We start from the raw sequence: 21,522 nt of genomic DNA on the forward strand, positions 1-21,522 counted from the left end.
CTTTATCTTTAATATAGCTCCTTGTAGGATTTTATACTTGTAGTGTTTTTAATTGAACTGGACAAACTTGGAGAGGAAACTGAAAGTATGTTATGTTGTAGGATCTCCTGGGACTCTGTGAACAAAAGCGAGGAAAAGACAATAAAGCCATTATTGCATCAAATATAATGTATATAGTAGGTCAATACCCACGGTTTTTGAGAGCTCACTGGAAATTTTTGAAGACAGTAGTCAACAAGCTGTTTGAATTTATGCATGGTAATTATCTGTTTTTCACTTGCTGTTTTAATTATTTAAAAAAAAAAAATTGATGCCCATGCATGGACATGTATGGGGGGAAAAATACAAAGCAGTAACTGACTTGATTTAATTTAGAAACCCATGATGGCGTCCAGGATATGGCTTGTGATACCTTCATAAAAATAGCACAAAAATGCCGCCGACATTTTGTTCAGGTTCAAGTGGGAGAGGTCATGCCGTTTATTGACGAAATCTTGAACAATATAAATACAATCATCTGTGACCTTCAGCCACAACAGGTATGTTTACTTCAGCGTTGTGGATAATTCCTAAAGACTAACCAAAAGTTCCTTCATATTGAAATGTAGTATTGATTTTCAAGGCTTGAATTCTGTTCCTTAGTGTTTTGCCAGCATGATCACGTTGCATTACTGAGATCTCAATTAGGATGCTTGGGAGGAGAATTAAGGTGTGTTTAGTTGGAATTTTGATTTCTGGAATGTTTTAACAAGTAAATAAGATACTGAGTATAACTTTGTGGTTCTGCTTTGGGAAAGAGTAATATCTTACTATAATAGTATACCTATAGCTCTTGTATTTGTGAAGGCGGGGAGGGGAACAATTCAAAAGCGTGTATGTCTAGCAAGGGCACAGCTCTTGAAGTGAGAGAGTAGTGTGCACGTGCGATATATGCTGAGATGTTGCAGTCGTGTACTGAAACTTTGGGCAGAGTGGATCGGGCATCTGGAAGAAGGTACTTAAAGGAGTGATATAATCCAGTCCACAGTTTAAACATGCCTGGTAATATTTAGTTAAGAATTAAACAGCGTACGTCTGAGCTTCCTCACTTTAGGATGTGATGGCAAAAGGAAGAAAGACTCTGGGAGGTATATAGTGGCATATGTAAGGGAAGGGGATGGAGGTTTGTTTTATACATGATGAAAGTAAGGAAAGAGCAGAGAAGGATCTTGTAGAGTCACGTGGGGAAAAAGGTATTCAGACAGTGAAACGCATTTTGAGCTTTCGCTATATGTTAGTTCAGGACAGCGTAAAATTTTCCTTACTCCTTTTTAACCTTCCTGTTTGACTTGTTGTTCTGATCAGGTGCATACATTCTATGAAGCAGTAGGATACATGATTGGAGCACAGACAGACCAGACTGTGCAAGAACATCTGATAGAAAAATACATGTTGCTCCCTAATCAAGTATGGGACAGCATAATTCAACAGGCAACAAAAGTAAGCTCATAAAATTTAAGTGTATTCTGTGTTCAGGTAAAGAAAACCTGCTAACTGTTTCTCTTACCCAGGGTTTACTTTTCACATGGCATGACATTAAGTGTACATAGCTGTGGTAGACCTTATGAAATGATGGCTAAAGCAGTGATTGACATGACAGTAAAAGTGTTTTGAGAGGAGACTTAAATGACAAAATAAATACTGGCTTTAATCTGATTTAAAGGACAATTTTCTGTTACTGTACAGAATATGTTTCAATAGTTTTTGTCCAAAGCTGCCTTTCACATGGCTTAGAAGGGAGTTTTCTTTCTGAATAACAGAAAAGTTAAAATGCTAAAAATACTGTTCACTCTTCCTCTGTTCTCTTCCATCATTCTCTTAAGTACGCCTTTATTCCTTAATTTTATCTTTCCTTTCTCTCCATCTTTTCAAAATACTTTATGTCCACACATTAAACAACAACAGTCTTGCACTGCACAAGAGATCAATCCATTGGGAGTTAATCCAGTTAAGATCCTGAAACTTAAGCAAGCTTGAGTTACTTTTCTCACTGACTTCCCTCTTAAAACAAGAAGAGACTGCCTTTCCTTTGGACCACTTCTGTCTGTTTTCACCTTCTTAATTCCTTCTCCTTAGTTTTTTTTCTTTCTTCAGCTAGAGTAATGCTTGTACTTTAGCAAAAATACTTCTGCAGAAGAGCAGAATTAAATCAACTGAAGTTTTATCCTGACTCTCTGAGGTAGTGGCAAATGCCATGAAGTAAACAGCAGTATATATAAAGTCTGTAAATTTCGATGATGTTTTCTTTAACACTGTGTAAGGTAAATTATTTACACTTCTACATTGAAAGCTAAAGGGCAGTTTTATTCACTAAACAGCATGGACTCTATTTTTTTTTTTTTAACAGAATGTTGATATTCTAAAGGATCCTGAAACAGTTAAGCAGCTTGGTAGCATTCTGAAAACCAATGTAAGAGCGTGTAAAGCAGTTGGCCACCCCTTTGTGATTCAGCTTGGAAGAATTTATTTAGATATGCTGAATGTGTACAAGTGCCTAAGTGAAAATATTTCTGCAGCTATTCAGGCTAATGGTAAGAAATTCCATGTCCTTCCTGAAAGTGGGGGTTAAGCAGTGTATGTCATCAGGTTTCAAAGTACCTTCCAAGTAGGCTGATTTTTACTGTGTTCATTTTGTTGTTCGGGAAAGTGGGGAATGACTGAAAGTGCTTGCTTAGGTATTTTTTTTGTTACCCAGATGTTTTATTCAAATAAAGAACTTCTGATTTTAGAGGGAGGAAAAAATATCTATAAATGAGAAAGTTTAGGAAAGATGCAAAACTCCGTAAATGCTTACTTAGAATTAATAGGCATCTTGCTGAGACAGAGTTGTAGGATGTGTTCCTTTAGCTTACTCTAATTTTGAATATTAAAAAGCTATCTTTAAAAATAATTTGTGTTTTCAAAAGATGTTGGCAGGGGTTTGGTATGATACTGTGCTGCTAAATAGCTTTATTACAGACGTGTAACTGTAGTGAAGATGCCTGAAAGTCATTATAAACCAGGCTTGCAATCATTGAGGAGGAATTACCAGTTACCTAACCTATTTTTACTAGGTAAGTTAGGGCCTGTGGTACCTCAGTAGAATGTGCTGCTGAAGTGCTGTCACACTTCAATCACAGTTCATTACAAGATTAAGTGAGTCAGTTACTGGATTCTGCGTTATGACCAGTTTTTATGCCAGTGCAGATGATGATGATATTTGGAAATGTGAATGTTAAATAAAACTTGGTAACTGAGCAGCTGGTTGACCTTGAAGTAGCTTCTCAGAGTTCAGAATAAAACTGGCCGAGAAATCAATACCTTCTGATTTTGCAGCTCTAACGGCCAGAATTTGTCCTTGTCAGAAACAGTGAAGTTTAGGAAGCAGTTGCCAGGACTGTAGTCCTAGCATGCTACTTGATCAGCATCTACTGCGATTGAGGTTGCCTCGGAGTCTGTTTTCACAACTGCCTCTATCTTGTCAGAGATGGCTCTGATGCCAGCACGAGCGATCCTACCTTTCTTTTCCTGGCTGGGCTCTTCAGGTGTTCCCATACATGTACTGTAATGGTTGTATGGCTGTGCGGTTAATCAGATCAGGTTTCGCTGATGAGACTACAATGATTTGGGGGTAAGAAACCGAACGAAGGATAAGGCTGCTTAAGGATAAGTGTGGACTTTACACACAAAGACAAGTGGAAGGATTATTTCTCTTAGATGAAATTAGGAACTTTCTTGTTCTCCCCACATCACTTAATGAGAACCAGATGTAAGCTCAGTCCAGGTAGTTAAGGGAATATATGTGATTTCCCTTACTTGAAAAGTAAGTTGCAGCTTTGTTCTTGAACTCTGTAAGTAGGGTACTGTCGGTAGCAGTTTTGTAATGCTAAATGGCAACTTGGACCTATGGAGCTAGAAGGGGGAGGCAGTTTTTTTTATTTGCACAGTATGTATAAGAAGTCTTTAATGGTCTTTGTAGTTTGGATACAAAAATGAAGCATTCTTGGTTTTAAGTATCAATTTAAGTTAATCTTTTTGTTATACCTTACCCGATGGACTGAAGACTTAAAATTTTTCAGGTGAAATGGTAACAAAGCAGCCCTTGATTAGAAGTATGAGGACTGTAAAAAGGGAAACTTTAAAACTAATTTCTGGCTGGGTGAGCAGGTCCAATGATCCTCAGATGGTAAGTAGATTTATTTTATACAACTAACTTGTAAGACAGAATTGGGAAGAACTCGGGGGGGTTTTTTGTTCTGCTGTTGACTGAATCAGTTGGTCCCAGGAACTTGCTTCAGGAGCAAGTAAAATGTAAAGGAGACAGTATGATCATACAGAGGTAAGCCTGCGCTATATTTGAGATACTTCAGTTAATGTTAGCTGAGAGTGATCTTAAAGGGAATCAAGGAGGTTTAGGAGAACCCTACTGGAAGCCCTGCTGGATGGATACGGAGGGTGGGGAGTTTATAGAAGGGTGACATATTTCAGCTTCCTTAGGAAAAGTATTGCCTGTAACTAAACAACTAAGTTTGCTATAAACTGTATGCTAGAGACTTTGTTCAATAACTGCATGGTTGTAACTGTGGCTTACTCTTTCAATTAGGTAGCTGAAAACTTTGTTCCTCCCTTGTTGGATGCAGTTCTCATTGACTACCAGAGAAATGTTCCAGCCGCTAGAGAACCTGAAGTACTTAGTACTATGGCTATCATTGTAAACAAGCTGGGTGGACACATTACTGCTGAAATACCTCAGATATTTGATGCTGTTTTTGAGTGCACGTTAAATATGATCAACAAGGTATTTACATTTAAACTCTGGATAAGGCATCTCCCTAGTGACTGAAAACAAAAAAAAAAGGGGGGGGGTTCTATAAGAGTACTAGTCTTGGCTGTTGGTACATCTCTAAGTGAAAGATATGAATTCATGAATATAAGTACTGGTCAGTCACTTTGACTATTTCCTCGCTAATGCAGTTCTTATGCTATAGCGTGCAATATGTATTTGTATAATACTTGAGCACTACCAGCTGAATTAGTGCTACTTTGCAATAGGGTATAACCAGAAACCTGTATCCCTGTGGTAACATAGGTGCTTAACGAGTGTTAAGACCATCTGTCTGTCTGTGGACTGAGTAGCGATTAAGGTTGTGTACTGACAAAACGTGGCTCAGCCTGTCACGGTTGTGTAACTCTAGAAGATTATCTTACCAAGCTTTGGTGGGGAAAATTGGGGAAAGTAGTTCACTGAGAAATGTAACCTTTGCTTTGCATTTAAACCTGGGATCTAAATGCTGTTCTATGTCAGCTGTTGACTCACTCTGCTTAACAGAAGATCTTATGATGGATCTTTAGGAAACTTGACTTTTTTTTTTTCCCCCTTCCTCCTTCTAGGACTTTGAAGAATATCCTGAACATAGAACAAACTTCTTCTTGCTACTCCAGGCTGTAAATTCTCATTGCTTCCCAGCATTCCTGGCCATTCCCCCTGCACAGTTCAAACTTGTTCTGGATTCTATTATTTGGGCTTTCAAACATACAATGAGAAATGTTGCAGATACAGGTAAATGGAAGTGTTTAATATGCAGATTTGTTTGCAATATCAGATATTTTCTGGTAGAATGCTGTTTTCTTGCATCTTTTTCTTTAGCCAAACTTAGCATTCCAGTCATGTGATTCTGTACTGCATTTGCACAAGAATAATATTATTCTGTCTCAGCTTCAAGTTGTCAGCCAGGTTAATGGGCTGAAATACTTGGATGCTGTTGGACTCCTGTAGCTGTAAGAGAACACTGTTACAGTTTCTGCTTGCTTGCTTTTCCATGTGAGGGTTGGTGCTTTTCTGAAATGGCTGAACTGATGCAACAGCTCACTGGCTGCTAAAACTGGTGTTACAGCTCTACTTTTGTAGTGCTGCCTGCAGTGCTTGACTTAATACCGCAGTAAGACAGTTGCTCAGTAACTACTGAAAAGTCCAGCAGAAGAGTGAGTGATTGGGGTGGGGGCTGAACTCGTGGTCTGGGAGCAAGCCCACGGCATAAGGAAAGAGAAACGCCTTAATTGTTAAGGCAGTGGATTACGCTTCCTTTAGACAACAGCAGGCTGTTTAAACTTAGGATGAAATTTCGTGGAGCAGCTGAGTGTATCACTTCATTTAACAGACTGGAGTAATTAAAGCCCTCCAGAATGACAGTTATCAAGAGAGACTAGAAGAGGCTATATAAAAGTCTTATATTCTAAAAACATTATTTTTTTTAAGATCTTGGGCTTAGTGCACTATCTTGATTACTGGATTTAAAAAAAAAAAATTGTTGTGAAGCTATTTAGCGTTTAGCCAGTTGTCTTGCGTCACTGTTTGGAAGGGATGGGGACAAAAGATACTTTTCAGTTGCATTTCACCTAGTAAAGAAACTTAAGTTTTCATGTAATTCTAAAAATTAAAACATTTCCCTTTCTTAAATTAGAAAGCACTTGTTTTGATAGAGGGTTTTTCTCACCTTCATTAGTACCAATAAAGTGATGTGATTGGTTCTTTATGCTTCTGTCACCTAATAATGCAAATAAAATCGGCATGCCCTGTAAATGGGGCTGTAGCCCTCTAGTGGCTACTTGAAGAAATGCCTGAGAAAATAATGGCACGTGTAATACTTGTCTTTTTCGGTGTCTGTCAGAATTCCTGGGGATATTTGTATTGCTTTGGAAAAGGCAAAAATACGCACAGAGGTTTTAATATCGTTCTGTTGGTCAACTTAGTTTTTAATGCATATTTTCCAGGACTTCAAATACTTTATACTCTACTACAGAACGTTGCACAAGAAGAGACTGCTGCCCAGAGTTTCTATCAGACATATTTCTGTGATATCCTTCAGCACATTTTCTCAGTTGTAACAGACACCTCACACACTGCTGGTAAGAATGCATAGATGTGAGCCAGTTGCTGAAAACAATAGTTTTGAACATCAAAATAATGTTGCATATCCTGTTCTGAATAATAACTGCATACGTATAACTTTGATCTGTTCAGGTTTGACAATGCATGCATCAATCCTTGCATACATGTTCAACTTAGTAGAAGAGGGAAAAATAAGTACTCCGTTAAACCCTGGAAACCCAGTGAACAACCAAATGTTTATTCAGGAGTATGTTGCTAATCTTCTCAAATCTGCATTTCCTCACCTGCAAGAGTAAGTGTGCCGTGATTCTTTAATACTTTAAAGTGGGTTCTTCCATCATGAAATACTAACCGATGTGTTTACTGTTAGTGCCCAGGTTAAGCTGTTTGTAACAGGACTCTTCAGTTTAAACCAGGATATTCCTGCCTTCAAGGAGCACCTAAGGGATTTCCTGGTCCAAATCAAGGTATGTTTGGCGTGCTTTTTTCAAGAAATGACAAATGATTATTCAGCAGGATGATGTTGTTGGAAGGTACTTGGACAGTGTTCATTCCGTGTTCGTTTAGGAGATACAAGTTACTTTGCAGCTGTTTGAAATGTAGCGAGAAGTCGGTCAAATGGCTTGCGTGGCTCTGGTGTATCCTATAATGTATTTCAGTATGCTTTGAATTTATAAATTGGGCTTAAATGTCATCACTTGTGCTTTACGCTGTGCGTACAATTCATATGTCTAAGATGGCTGCAAAACTTACTCTAATGGGAAATAAAGCAAGTTGATTTTTAACCAGGTTTTGTTTCAATTCTGCTTGGCACTGGGACATGTTTTGAAACTTGCTAGAGTAATGGTATGCTTGTATTTTTTCTAAAGATGCTAGAATTCAGGAAGATTGCAGGAAAGAGATTGTTAATTAGTTTTGAGACTGCAGTTGTCTGAGATTTCAGAATCATAATGATACTGCTGTAATGGTGATACGCTCCAAACGTTGGGTTACTATAGCATCCTGTTCTGTAAGACACAGTGAAAATCTTAAAATGTTTTGCATTCCATTTTATCAATTCTGGCCTTAGGAACAGAAAGCAAAGCAAGCAAATAGTCTGGCAGGGAATGGGAAGGGAGGATGTTTTCCATATCGCTCTGGATTTTGCAAGCTTATTGCTCTGCCGAAAGCATTTGACAATAAACTAATGATTTTATGTGAACTGTACAGGAATTTGCAGGTGAAGACACATCAGACTTATTCTTGGAGGAAAGAGAAACAGCCCTTCGGCAGGCTCAAGAGGAGAAGCATAAACTTCAGATGTCTGTACCTGGCATCCTTAATCCACATGAAATTCCCGAGGAGATGTGCGATTAAACAAAAAAAATAAAACAAGTTTTGCAGTTTTCTTTCTGTACAGCTACTTTGTTGTGATAGAAGAAAACCGCACTTGGATATTTGTTGACCAAAATGATGCCAATTTGTAAATTAAAATGTCACCTAGTGGCCCTTTTTCTTATGTGTTTTTTTGTATAAGAAATTTTCTGTGAAATATCCTTCCATTGTTTAAGCTTTTGTTTGGTCATCTTTATTTAGATTTGCATGAAGTTGAAAATTAAGGCATTTTCAAAGTAATTACTTCATGCCCATTTTGTGGCTAAGGGGAAAATAGGCAAAACATAACTTGTAAAAGACTATATTGCAAAATAATACAAATTCCTGTAAGAGTATTGATTTTTAATTCGGGATCATTTTTTTTCTAGTCTGTCCTGCAGTCTAGGAGAAAAGGTGATGAGTAAAACAGATTGAATTAATTGTTAAGCAGAGGATTATAGTGCTGCATTTGTTTTGATCAGTTAGCAGCTTTTTGGACTGAGTGGTAAGGCTAGGCTACATGTATTTGCAAGTTGTATGGCAAGTTTGCAGCAAGATCATGTGCATATCATCCCATTGTAAAGCAACTTCTAAAGAGTATGGGAACACAGTACAGTTAGTTATTTTTACACAGTTCTTTTTGTTTTTGTGTGTGTGCTGTCGCTTTGTCGACAACAGCTTTTTGTTTTCCTCAATGAGGAGTGTTGCTCATTTGTGAGCCTTCATTAACTCGAAGTGAAATGGTTAAAATATTTATCCTGTTAGAATAGGCTGCATCTTTTTAACAACTCATAAAATAAAAAAAAAAACCTCTGGCTTTTGAGATGACTTATACTAATTTACATTGTTTACCATGCTGTAGTGCTTAAAAGAACACTACTTAAAAGCAAAATAAACTTGGTTTACATTTATTTTTCTTTCTTCGGCTTATTCTTTTATTGGATGACAATGCTGTGATCATATTTAAGATTTCTATCCTGAAGGCGTAGGAAGAGTTCCTTGAGGTCTAGGTAACTGTTGCTTCTGGCTTGCCTCATCTCAAGGACTTTGGCTGTGCTTGAAGTTACCTTGAACTAAGTTGGGTTCCATTTGGAAGTACAGTAGCTGTTCTGACTTACCTTCATGCATAAATATTCCATGCTACCTTACTCTAAAATGCCAGGAGTTAAGGTACTCTTTCTCTCTCTTCTGTGGACTCTTTGCAATCTATTTCAAAGAGGTATTGCACTGTATCTTGACTAAACAATTGATACTAGTACATGTTAATAACACACGTAGACAAGATCTACAGTTATTTTTCTACCTGAAGTTTTGTAGTTAAATGATTTTCACAGATTTATGAAGTACAGATACGAAAAGCAGTATGAACACTAAGGTTGTGTACAGTCTTGGCTTCCCCATTTTTGTAATGTCTTGTCTCTGTTTTCTAACAGTTCATGTTAAGCTCTCCCTGAGTTTTTTTCCATTTATTTGGTCTCTAATCTTAAGATTGTTACTATAATGCAAAGTCTAGCCATCCGTGCAGAGCTGTAAAACAAGGTTAGACAGTCGTGGAGGTGTTTTATGTAAGTTTGGATACTGTAGTTAACTTTGTGCTGTATATTCCTTTTGAAGTAGAAGTGCATGAGTTAGCAGTGTCTTGTAGAATTTGGCTGTGGCCAGAATGTTTCCAGTCTTAAATATTGGCCCCTTTCTGTTTGTGAACATCTCTCCACTTGTTAGACTTAGCCGGCCCTAAAAAAGCATAGCTGCTTCTGCCTGAAGGTCATTTGGCAATATAAATGTTGTGAGCTGGCCGCTGCTAATCTTTGGAGAGAAGGTTCCTCAAACCTTTTATGGCTAGGACTTAGAATGCAGCCTACCAAAACTGTGAATTATTTTGATAGTTACAAACGTCATTTCGTTCTCTCCTTAAAGCTCATGATTTAAGCTTTTTCCTGTCTTCCTGTCCTGTTGATGTATAGCTTTCTGTTCTGCTCTGTGAAGGCGACATCATCGTTAATAGGCAGTTTAAAGTAAAATACTTGAAGTACTGTTGAAGGACGCATCCGGAATGGACATTAAATGGCTTGTGACCAGGCTGTCTTGCAGCATTATAGAGCTACAGATTATCAAAAGCTGTGCAGAGAAGTAAGAAAATATTATTAAAATGGAAATAAATACCGCCGATAGCGTGATGTTGGAATGATCGTATCCCATGAGTCACAGAACTAAATACTGAATTGGTTCTGACATGCAGTGGCATTAGCAGTGCATTGAAAATAGTTTTGAAGAAAAAAATGCGCATATGCTTTTATGCATGTTACTACTTTCTGTATTTAAGATTCAAGTTAGTCTGAGGCTCATGGTCTGGTTGCTTACTGAAGAACTAAATCTGACCTAAACTCTCAAACAACAAATCTGAAATGTATTTTTAAAGTTGATTCAGAGAAGAGTTGTTTCATTATTTTGATACCTTTTGGATTACCTAGTAACAAAATTTTAATCATAGTTTTTGCTTCCCTTTTAGATCTAAAAACTTAACTGTGGTCTTGACTTGTTGTCGTAAGAATCGGTGCCTTTCACTGATCTCTGCAGATGCTATAAAAATGCAGCTTATGCGGAGTTCTGGATACCATTAAAGATTTGACTTGTGTGTGTGCATATTTCTAGTGCAGTTATCCTGAATGTGGACAAAATAATTACAATGTACATCTTAAGACAGTTCTAGTTCTAATGCACACTCTGTAAATTAAAATATATGGAGAAAAAGCATGAACCATCATATAAACATCTACGTAACTTGTAACTATATGTAAACCAATGTTTTGTGCATATTTCTATACAGACTTTTTAAAAAAACCAACCCAATTCTATGTACTCCAGGTACATTCATAAATACAAATATTACAGGGTGTTTTCTGTGTTTACATGAATTGATTGCCTGTTAGCTGATGAAGACACCCCCAAGTACTTGTTTCAGGCTACCATGATGTGTTTGCTACTGTAACTGAAGCAGATTATTTTCCAAAGCATTTTAGGTTAGTTTGTTTTGGTTTTTTTTTTTTTACTAGAATAATTTGGTGTGTGTTTAATCTGATTGGTTAAGTGAACTATTTTCCAATAAAGCTAATATTTATGCAAAAAAGCTTTAGAAATGCTCATCTCTCAAGGAAGCTTTAAGGGTTACTTCTAATAGTTTTTAGCACTGGAAAGGCAATAAGACTTCAGCTGTTGGGTTTCTTAATGGGAAAAAAGATAAGGAAAAGATGCTGAAAATAATGCATTAAAATGTAGAGAGACTGACTAGAGTGAGGAACTTGCATTAGTGCTGTATTGTGACTAGGGGCGACTCTGTCCCGTAGTCCATTTATCATTGGATAAACGATTGTTACTCATCCAAGACTTCTGGGGTACTGTTCGTATTTTCTGGAAGATATGTCTAGACTTTTTCCCTTTCTCCCCCCTTAATAGGCTTGTCTCCAAATGTTATGGAGCAAAATTGACACGTTGGAGATAACTTCTTTAAAAACCATTTTGGTGCCAAAAATGAGTAAAAGACCATACCTCTCCCTTCATCTGCCCTCCACCTGATTTCTTGAGACTGAATTTATTTTTAGACTTTCAGATTTAGGAGATCCTTGCTTCATTGTTCAAGGCTGATTATGGGCAACAGTGTTCCCTTGGGAAAAGGCTTAGCCATTCCAGTTGAGGGATTCATTTTTCAGGTAAGATTTCACATACAATGCACCTTAATTACTTAAAGCACATGAAATCACTGATGACATACATACATACATACCTGCCCTGTGTGCTGCTATTGGTCTTAGTACATGTGTTTCTCATTACCTTGTTTGTGCTGTAAGTGGCTACAGGAAAATAGTGCTAATGAAAGATGGGGTTGAGGAGGAATGTTTTGGAAGTTAAGAGTATGGATGAGAATGACAGAAGTCAAAGATGAAAACAAGACGCATTTTCACTTTTATTTACCCCTTGTAAGTTAAAAGTTAAACACCACTTTTTCCTAAGCAATACATTGGGTAGTCTCTTCCAAGTCCTCCATCAAAATACGTCAAGGGGCCTGGTTTTTTTTATTGTGAACACTTTTAAAATCTTCACTCTCTTTAAATACTGTCTCAGTTTTTTCTGAGTCTTGAGAAGCCTGTCGTCTTTCATGGATTCTGTAATTTCAGCAAAGACTATCAGGAAGAATTGGCCAATTTAGGTTGGAGGATGGAGAGGGGAGTTAAAATTGTTTTCTCTGATGTGACTACCTAACAAGGTTAAGTGTGTATGTGTGCTGCAAAGAGCCGCTTGCAGCCTGCTTATTACCACTGCCAGGTATATTGATAACCAGTTTTCTCTTATGGCATCTCTTTAGCATTAGATCTGGCTTGAGCATTTTTGCATGAACCTTCATAACTGGTTTTATGAACTTCTCAAAGCTTTGCAATTACCTGGCAAACTCTCTCCCCAGAGCTTTACCTCTGAGCAGTTTGCTTTCAGGGTTAACTTGAAACTTGGAACTGTGCAATCATAAAATGTTCTCCAAAGGAACATTGTAAATACATGCTTTACCAGTAAAAAGTCCAAAAGAGGTCCAAATGTACAAAAAAAGCTGTCTGTGCTCTTTCTCTTTAACTGGTAAGATGGTTCAGTTGCTGATGGCACTGTAGCTCATGCTCGGAAGCGTAGCTGTTGCCTTGCTTTCAAATCAAAGGGATGAGATGACTAGTCAGCTGACAAGTACTTTATAGACTGAAATAAATCAAAATGAAGATTGAAACACTGTGAGGGATGCTATCCCAAAATGAGGTCAAGAACGAGGGTATAATCAATCTTCAGGCTATCTCATCTGGAAAAGAGTGGTTAGACGAGGAGCACTGAATCTCAAACTAGTACAGTGGAAATCTCCACCAGACCTTTATGGGTACAGAGGTACATACTCAACATAACTTCAACTGAATTACTAACCAGGATTACAACTTAAGAAGCAGGCTCTAAGATGCAGTCTGAAACCACTCCAACCAAGTTGGAGCTTGCCCTGTTTACCTGGCTGTATAGTGTGATTCTTACATCACCCAATAGCTGGTAATGTTTATTAGAATGCAGACTATTTTCTTACTGAAATGCTGAGCAGCTAGTTAGCTGATTTTGGAGCAAACTTCAACGTAGCTTGGTGGTGTAATGAGCATTATCTAGTCTTAGATGACATGTTTTTGGCCTAATACAGCTATGAACTGTTTTGAGTGGGTTCTTTAATATTGGGGGGAAGTCAAACTAATTGAATTGGTCTTCATAGGGTGCTGTGATATCAAAGTCTAGTTAGACATGAACCTTGTTAGAAAGTTTAAGATGCTAATAGAGCAATGAAAGTCAAGTGCTGAAACTGAAAAGTGTGTAAATTTAAACGGATTCTGTTGCACTTCAGCCAAGTTTCGCTGGTAACTTTACGTCTTACAGGCAGAGACTTACTTCCTCTAGTGAAATGAAGGATTTCCTGAGCAATGGATTCCAACCATTTCCAGCATCATTCCAGACTAGGGGTCACCGATATAATTGGACTGGCTGGAATTCACCTTTTTAACGCTATCCTCTGTATAGCCGAAATACTTACTTGCTTTCCAACTGCCACAGCTCCCATCTCTTAGCATCTGCTGAAATAACTGGTAGTTTACCTTTCATTGTAAATCATGGCAGCAGAGGAATAAATGTGCAATCCATTTGGCTATCGCTGCTACAGGGATGAGAACCTACAGCACAGCAACTGAAAGTTCAAGCATAAGATAATTCAGTCATCCCGTGTCAGAAAAAGCTCTGGCTAAAGTAGTCCACATGAGTGATGTAAAAAAAAAGTTTCAGTTAAGTCTTTCACATTCCACAATTACTATTCTGAGGTCAAATGACCAACTATATATGTTCATGTAGAAAATGAGGGCTTAAAAATACAAAGTATGAGGCAGGCGAGGAGAGGCTGAAGTGTCCCAAAGAAGGAACAGGGGCAGTGACCAGTCTTACTACCTCAACCCCTAATCCACCTCAGGGTCATTGGTTTTGATTTTGTTTTGGTTTTGTGGGGTTTGTTTGTTTGGGGTTGGTTTTTTTTTTTTGGTGAATGGTTGACTCCATCTTTACCTTAAAGAAAAATAGGACTACAGTATTAGTTCAGTGTTGGGACACAGTGGGACATTAATTTTGGAAAATACGTATGTTCTCAAACTCTTAATTCAGTCCTAAGTTTGGATTTAGAATTTAGTTTTGCTCAGGTCTTGCATTTATCTCAGTTACTCCTCTAGAATAACTTTGCTGGCAGTTTACCAGAGCAAATATTTCCAGATGAGGAGCACTGTAGTCAAGGGAAGGAAAGTGGGCCTCCTGGGGATCTAATAACCTTGTAAGGATGGCACATGAGGAGAGAATAAAGGTCAAGAGAAAAAAAGCAATGCATGGAAGAGCTGGGGGCTGATGATGACTGTAACCAGGCCACTTATAGCTCCCGTTGTCTTCTGTTTGGAAGCTCACATTTAATTGGCGGGGGGGAAGGCAATTTCATCTCTATTTAAAAAAAAAAATAATTGTGTGCAGTAAAAAACTTGGCTGGCAATATTCCAGTCTGCACAACAGTAGGAGTGACTCAAGGTCACCCATACTCTTGTGTTGTATTCATTGAACTTGGCATGTGATACCACGCTTCAAAAGGCCCCTTCCTTGTGCTGACTCTGGTGTTTATGTGGTGCTGCAATCAGATCAAAGAGCTGATCTGTCAGAAAAACAATCTTCTAAGATGTTTTGGCAGTTAATTTTGGTTCTGTTATAGAACTTACTGTAGGGTCTGTATAAGGAAGGAAGAGGGGAAAGAAAAGTGCAAATTCAAATCAGATTATGCAGACTGTGAAACTACGCTTTCCGTCAGAAAAAGTGGTCTTTTTCCAGATGTGGACAACTCGTTCATATCTTATAGCCACTGATTCATTCCATGCTAGCGGGAATACCTGTGCAATATGATGTTAAAAGTTAAGGAAGGGAATAAGCATGACTTCTTGGAGATGCAGGGTTTATATTATTTTGCTGTGACAAAGTTAAGATGCTTTCTAAGTTTCTCTTTGTACAGCTCTGGCTTCCAACTTCAGTAAGTTCAATTTTAATAATATTAAGAAGTAAAGGGTATTCCAGCAAATGAAGACTGATAGGATTCAGAAAACAGCATGTGGCATATTGCAAAGACAACTCATGAAAGCTCTGAAAAAAGTGACATACAAAAGAAAGATAATTGAAATAATCTCAGACACACAGAAGGCAAGACAGCACATGAAGTGAAAAATGACATGTATATACACAACATAAAAGCCTGTGATCCACCTTTGACGGATCTCAAGCTTTGAAAGCAGTGCTGTAGAAAAAGGTGACTAGTACCTTAATTCAGGCATGAGCAGAATGTGATAATTGTAATATTCTGGACTGCTCTTTATTCTTCCATTATACAAGTTTTCAGGCTACCTGGAAGAGATCATACAACCAAAAAAGGCCTTGCAGGGTCCAGTACATCTGTGTCATTTTAATAAATAAACTACCACACTGGTGTGGTGGTTTAGTTATTAAACTGGTTAGTTTAATAACTAACTAGTTAGAACAGAAGTCTAACCACCACTATCAATAGAAAATAGACTGTTTAGAAAAGACTATGACTGTCAGGAATTAAAACATCATTGTTACATATAACAAAGATCACTAAAAAGTTTCAGGTAAGATTTTAGTTTATTTACTCACAGTCCTCTTGTCTCTTGTATTGGTATCCTTTCTTATTCTCAGAAACCCTGTTGGAAAGATACTTGCATTGACATATGATGTGAATTAAAATGACAGACAACAAGGAATCTGTGTCTCATGTAGACTCTCAAAGAAGTTCATTTTCTGCATTAGTTTAATTTAGTAAATGGAAATTTTGGCAGGGATTATTTAAGAATAGCTATTCTTGCTGATAACCCTAACTTGGAAAGCATTTCAAAAACAAGTAGTGACAAGCAGTCTGGGTGAAAGATCATTCCAGTATGTTCCTGACTTCCGTGGTAGTAATTGTACCTGAGGTTAGGTCAATGGATCACAGTAACTTCTCTCTTTGTCTTAGCTTAACACACTGATGCCTTGAGGATTGTTAGGAGGAGAGCATTCTGTGCACTTGAGTGGGGGGGTTACGTATACAACCACCACTGCTGTTATCAGCCTGCGTAAATATGCTTATGGAAATAAAAAAAAGACAGAACTGCATTTCCACAATGACATCAGACTTATTTCTTCCATTTAAGTCAGTCACTGAGAAACTTAAAGCAGCTCTCTTCCACCCCCCACCCCCCAATTTGGCAATTTTGATTTATTTTACTTTCTACTGAACTATATTGTATCTGCATTGTGGCTATTAATAGATTTGTTTCCTTACTCCTATGTACAAGTCGGTAAACGAGAAGCATTCAGAATACTACACGAACTCACCACTAGGTGGTACTACAGAAGTAAAAACCACTGCACAATCCTAGAAAAGTGCCTACTTTGGGGAGGAAAAGCAGCACAGATCTATCATGTGATGTATATTCCAATTCCATCTACTTGGGAGAGGAAGCATGTGAGTGTGCAAGATCAATAGATGGCAAAAAAGGGTTGTTCTTGTACGGAAAACTGCCCTTTAGCTTCCAGGGGTCTGAAATCTTGTCCAAAATGTGCCCAAGACGGCGTTAAGTGGTAGTTTTATGTAACTGAATTATGTAACTTTATGTGAGGTGTTTTTCGTTTAAGACATCTTAATTATTTTAAGAGATGGACTTTGTTTCACGAAAATGCGGTATTTGCTGTACTTGCCATTAGACATGTATTATACAGAATAGATCACTGTCCAGGGGGGAAAAAAGCAGGGTCGAGAAGTCGGCCACATCTGAGGTGAAAATAATTATTTGCATACAACGCTACCGTAGTACTTCAGACGTCTATTTTCGAGAGGCCGGGATAGAAAGTGCCCACACGTGCCTGTCCCTTCGCCTCCCCTCAGCCGGGGCTGGGCGGGAAGGAGATGGCCGACGACTCTTCCGTCCCGCGCCCAGCCGGCGGAAAACGCCACTAACTACCAAAACACGAAAGACCTGAAAACCCGCCTAGCCCTAGGAAGCTTCCTTCCTACGCAGCGTGCCCGTAAGGCGCCCGCCGGAGCTCGGCGCCGTGTGCTAAGCGCTCCCTTCAGGCCGGAGGTCCCAAAGGGCCTCCGCGCCAGCCCGCCGCCTCCCGCCGCGCTCTAGGAGGACGCCTCCAGCTCGGCTATAATAATAATAATGAGGCGGGAGTAACCGGGCAGCCCTCAAAACCCACGGCCCGCTCAGCGGAGGGCCGGCCGACCCTGCCTCGGGAGACATCCTCCGGCAACGCGGGAAGAGGCGAGCGCGGCGGCAGCTCGGCTCCAGGGCACCCGAGGGGCGGGCAGGGGGAGTCCTCCGGCGGCGGCCGCTCGCTTTAAGCAGGAGAGGCCGCTCCTCTGTCCCTGTCACAGCAGCGTGTGCGCGTTATTGGAGGAGATCCCCCCCTCGCGGGAGGCGGGAAGAGGGCAGGGAAACGCGCTTCCCGCCCTACCCCGGGCGCGCGCGGAGCCGCAACCGCCGCCGCCGCCATTTTACCCTCCCGGCCCCGGCTGCCGGCCCGCCCCCTTCCTCCTCCTCCCCGCTCGCCAGCCCGCCGCTCGGCCCGGGGTGGGAAGGCGGGGCGAAAGGAAAGGGAGGAGGGACTCGGCCACCTTCGCCTCCTGCCTGGTCGGAAACTGCCGAGCTGAGCCCGAGCGCCCTGTCCCCCCTCGCTCCCGTCCCCTCCTCCTCCTTCCCCCTCAGCAAAATGGCGGCGCGTGGAGTCACTGGGAGCCAGTGAGTGACTCGGCTTCTCCTCCCCGCCGCCGCCGCTACCGCCGCCGCCACAGGCTCATTTGCATTGATCAGCCGCCCCATCCCCCCCTCCCCCGGATCCCAGACCGGCCCCTGCCTCTCCCCCCCCCCCTTCTCTTCCTATTCCTTCCCGCCCCTCCTTCCCCTCCCCCGACTGACCCCCGCCCCGGCCCCCATCAATCATCAATCAGCAGCACCGAGTGGATCAATCAATGGTCGGGAGGAGGCGGCGGCGGCGGCTGCTGCTGTTAATGAACAATGTGTGAGAGCTGCGCCGAGCTGCTGGAGGTGTTAAATGAGAGTAAGTGCGGCCGCCCTCCCCCGCTACCCTCCCCCCAACACTCCTCGCCCCGGGCCGGGACCCCACGTACCCTCCTCTACACGGGCTGGGTTATAACCCCGCTTCATCTCCTTCCTCACCCCCCCCCCCCTTGCCTTTCCCTGCTCGCCGCCTGGCTCGGGCCTCCTGGGCGCGGGGTTACCTCTCTCTCTCTGCGGGGTGGCCATAGAGGGAGAGCCTGCCCTGCTCTGCGGCTTCTTTCCCCCTTCCCTCCTCTCCGTACCGGAGCCGGGCGACTTGCGGCCTGGGGAGGGTGCGCCGAGGGGCTGTCCCCGCCGGGCCTTCCGCAGAGCCCCCCCGTCCTTTCCCCCTTTCCCGCCTGCCCCCTGGGTGTCTGCGTGTGGGGCCGGGCGGGGACGTGACCCTGCTGTTGGCGTGAGGAGCCCGCTCCTCGCCCTGCATCCCCGGGAAGCCGCAGCGGGGCCTAGCTGGCTCCGCGCTCGGCTGAGGAGGTGCCTGGGAGCTGCTCCGGTGGCTGCTGAGCAGCTGGAGGCCGGGCCTGGGCTGGGTCCCTTTTAAGCAGCAGACAAGGCGGCCCTGAGTGATCCTGCCTCCCCCCTCCCCCTCGCCTGTCCGCGGTGTGGTGTGGCGGGGAGGGGGGAGAAGGGACGCAGCGGAGGTGGTTTTCGGGTATCTATTTTTCTGAAGTGACTGCTTGGCTGTGAGGGAACCGGCACCTAAAGGAGCCTAGCTCGGCTTTGCGAGGGCCGGGCTGGCGTGGGGGGGGCGGGGGGGGAAGGAGCTCCCGGGTGTTTCGCTTCAGGGGTGGTCTCTTGCTTCCTTCCGAAGTTTCCTCTTTACAGGTGTTACCTAAAACAGCCGGGAGGGTCGGAGGGTTAAAACAGCAGGTATTCCTCCCGGCACCGCTGAAATCCGATTGCATTTTGGGCACGCAATCCCCTTTACCCCTATGCAGCAGGCCTCGTGTATCCCTTGGAACCTGCTCTCAGTTCTCCGTGGCAGGCAGGGTACCTTCCCAGCTTCTCAGAGGCTTGTCTCCGTGCGCTGCTTTGTGAACAAAGACTAAAAAACATGATTTGTAGAGATGCTGGGGAATTTAACGAACTTATCGGTTGAAGTTTGTGATTAGCGGGAAGTTTAGCTATCTCAAATCTTAAACATTTTTCCTGGTTGCACACTGCTGTCTGCTTAGAGGCGAATCATGTTCCAATACAGTGAAGCCACAGGATGCTTCCTAGAATAGGCTTTGGGTAGAGTTTTCTTTTTCTTAACTCTTGTGAGGCCCAATTGCATGCGGTGTCTGTCCGTTCCTAAGATACATGAGTAGATACTATGATAGTTGTATGTTGGCCTCTTTCTTGCTGGGGAAATACAATATTCAATGATGGCCGGTGTTTTATTTGAAAAGTAAAAATGTATGTGTAAAACTAATGTTCAGGAGAGCCCAGAGGCTGGAATACATCAGATTAAAAGGTTAACATCAGAGAACTGTTGGGTCGTTAAAATTGTTTGCCAAGTTTGCCTGAGCTTGTAATTCCAATATCTTGTTTTGAACAATTGTTGTCATGTTTACTTAATTTAGCATGCATATCTTATCTTTCTCAACTGGAGAGGTGGGGAATATGTTGGTATTACAGACTGAACGCTTATTTAAACAGTAGGTTCAAAATAAGACTAAACCATCAATGGTATACTGATGACAACTGTTTGTTGGAAGAGATGACTTTGCTTGGTTTCGATAGATTGATAAATAATCACTTTTTAAACTTGATCAAGATTGGTATGATCAAATAGAAAAAAGATCTAATGTTGAATTTGGTATTTCAAGCAATCTCTGAAGTTCCAGTATGAATGTATTTTTAGAACTATTTTAAGGTGATTGGGATTTAGGCAGCTAGATATTGCTTTATACGGAATATCTGAAATAACTTTAACACTTTTTTTAGTATATAACTAGGGTATGTATAATTTAATGCTTCTGTATATTTTGAGATATAAACCTGCTATTTATGAAAAGGAAATTTGGCTTTTAAAGTCAAATTTATTAGGGAAATTATGCACTACTAGTGCTATATAGTTAACTTCCAAAAATGTGGGTCGGATAACATTAGGTTTGGCCTTCTATTTGGAGAAACGAGCATACTTTAAATAAACATAAGTCTTTTGTGTGTGTGTTTGGGTACGAAGGCATATATGATGGTGCACTGTGTGCCACCTACCTTCTCACTGTATAAGAATGAGTCGTAAGGGAGGTATACTTTCTTTTATAACTTCAAGTTGTGTTCTTTGCATTTCTTAAGTAATAATTAAAGGTAACGTACAAAAATAATGTCAAGCCTTGGTTTTTAAAACACTGCAGCAAAAATGAAAAGTGGTAGTAAAGAATGAGGTCATGCCCAAAATGTGTGAGCCAGAGACTGCCAGCAGTTTTCCTTTTCTGCCCGCTGAGCATTTGGGATCGCCTCTTCACTGAAACTACTGAAACAGTGTTTTGAAAGGGGGCCAGGAAACTTAATCTAGTTTGTTTTAGAAATTTCTTGCTAAACTAAACATTTTTACACCGAACACATACTGCCCTTTGTCTTGGTTTACCCTAATGTTTACAAAATAATTATTTGGTATCAGTTGTGTGACAGGTCACTTGGAAAGTGAATTGACTAACAACTCTTAATGTATTGTTTTGAAAAGAACATGTGGGAAGCTCCAGTTTTCTTCAGAAGAAGTTACCAATTTATGGATGACAGAAGGATGGCATTTAACAATTCTGCAAACAGCCAGGCCTATTTTTATTATAAGCATATTAGTCCCACTGTAAACTGCTACAATATTAATCCACACCCCATAACAATGTGCAGAGTGGAGCTTTTGTCTAGCAGTGACCTTTGTGTAGGCCCAGGGTTATGTCTTACTAGAGCTCATGACAAGGCTCTGGGTCCTTAGGCCTGATTTTGTAACAGGTAGTCAATGGGCCTCCTTCTGTGGCACTCGCAAGGGCCGTCTGAGATCTTGTGGAACTGGAAACCTGTAGTTTGAAAAACTTATTTTTTGGCCAAAGGTCCATATGTATGTGT

General features: G+C 40.9%; 2 protein-coding genes and 1 long non-coding RNA gene across 15 annotated transcripts in view; 2 read left to right on the forward strand and 1 right to left on the reverse strand.

Moving 5' to 3' along the window:
- Positions 1–9,171, forward strand: part of XPO1 (exportin 1) — a 40,171-nt gene extending 31,000 nt beyond the window's left edge. For all 6 annotated transcript variants that reach the window (XM_072857488.1, XM_072857486.1, XM_072857487.1 and 3 more), the window contains 11 exons: positions 102–258; positions 376–539; positions 1,345–1,479; positions 2,387–2,570; positions 4,098–4,204; positions 4,622–4,816; positions 5,410–5,578; positions 6,790–6,924; positions 7,040–7,199; positions 7,278–7,374; positions 8,117–9,171. In XM_072857488.1, coding sequence (XP_072713589.1) covers positions 102–258; positions 376–539; positions 1,345–1,479; positions 2,387–2,570; positions 4,098–4,204; positions 4,622–4,816; positions 5,410–5,578; positions 6,790–6,924; positions 7,040–7,199; positions 7,278–7,374; positions 8,117–8,263 — 1,650 coding nt within the window. In that variant the 3' untranslated portion in view covers positions 8,264–9,171. The remainder of the gene's footprint in view (positions 1–101; positions 259–375; positions 540–1,344; positions 1,480–2,386; positions 2,571–4,097; positions 4,205–4,621; positions 4,817–5,409; positions 5,579–6,789; positions 6,925–7,039; positions 7,200–7,277; positions 7,375–8,116) is intronic.
- On the reverse strand, positions 8,395–18,865 carry LOC140649790 (uncharacterized). The gene is made up of 2 exons (XR_012041760.1): positions 18,633–18,865; positions 8,395–16,053 (listed from the first exon to the last, which is right to left on the reverse strand). It is a non-coding gene; the product is annotated as an uncharacterized lncRNA (long non-coding RNA).
- The window catches only part of USP34 (ubiquitin specific peptidase 34), a 140,726-nt gene continuing 137,497 nt past the window's right edge, over positions 18,294–21,522 (forward strand). For all 8 annotated transcript variants that reach the window (XM_072857477.1, XM_072857483.1, XM_072857482.1 and 5 more), the window contains exon 1: positions 18,294–18,451. In XM_072857477.1, coding sequence (XP_072713578.1) covers positions 18,409–18,451 — 43 coding nt within the window. In that variant the 5' untranslated portion in view covers positions 18,294–18,408. The remainder of the gene's footprint in view (positions 18,452–21,522) is intronic.

The sequence above is a fragment of the Ciconia boyciana genome, chromosome 3 (genome assembly GCF_034638445.1).
Source record: "Ciconia boyciana chromosome 3, ASM3463844v1, whole genome shotgun sequence".
Lineage (NCBI taxonomy): Eukaryota > Metazoa > Chordata > Aves > Ciconiiformes > Ciconiidae > Ciconia > Ciconia boyciana.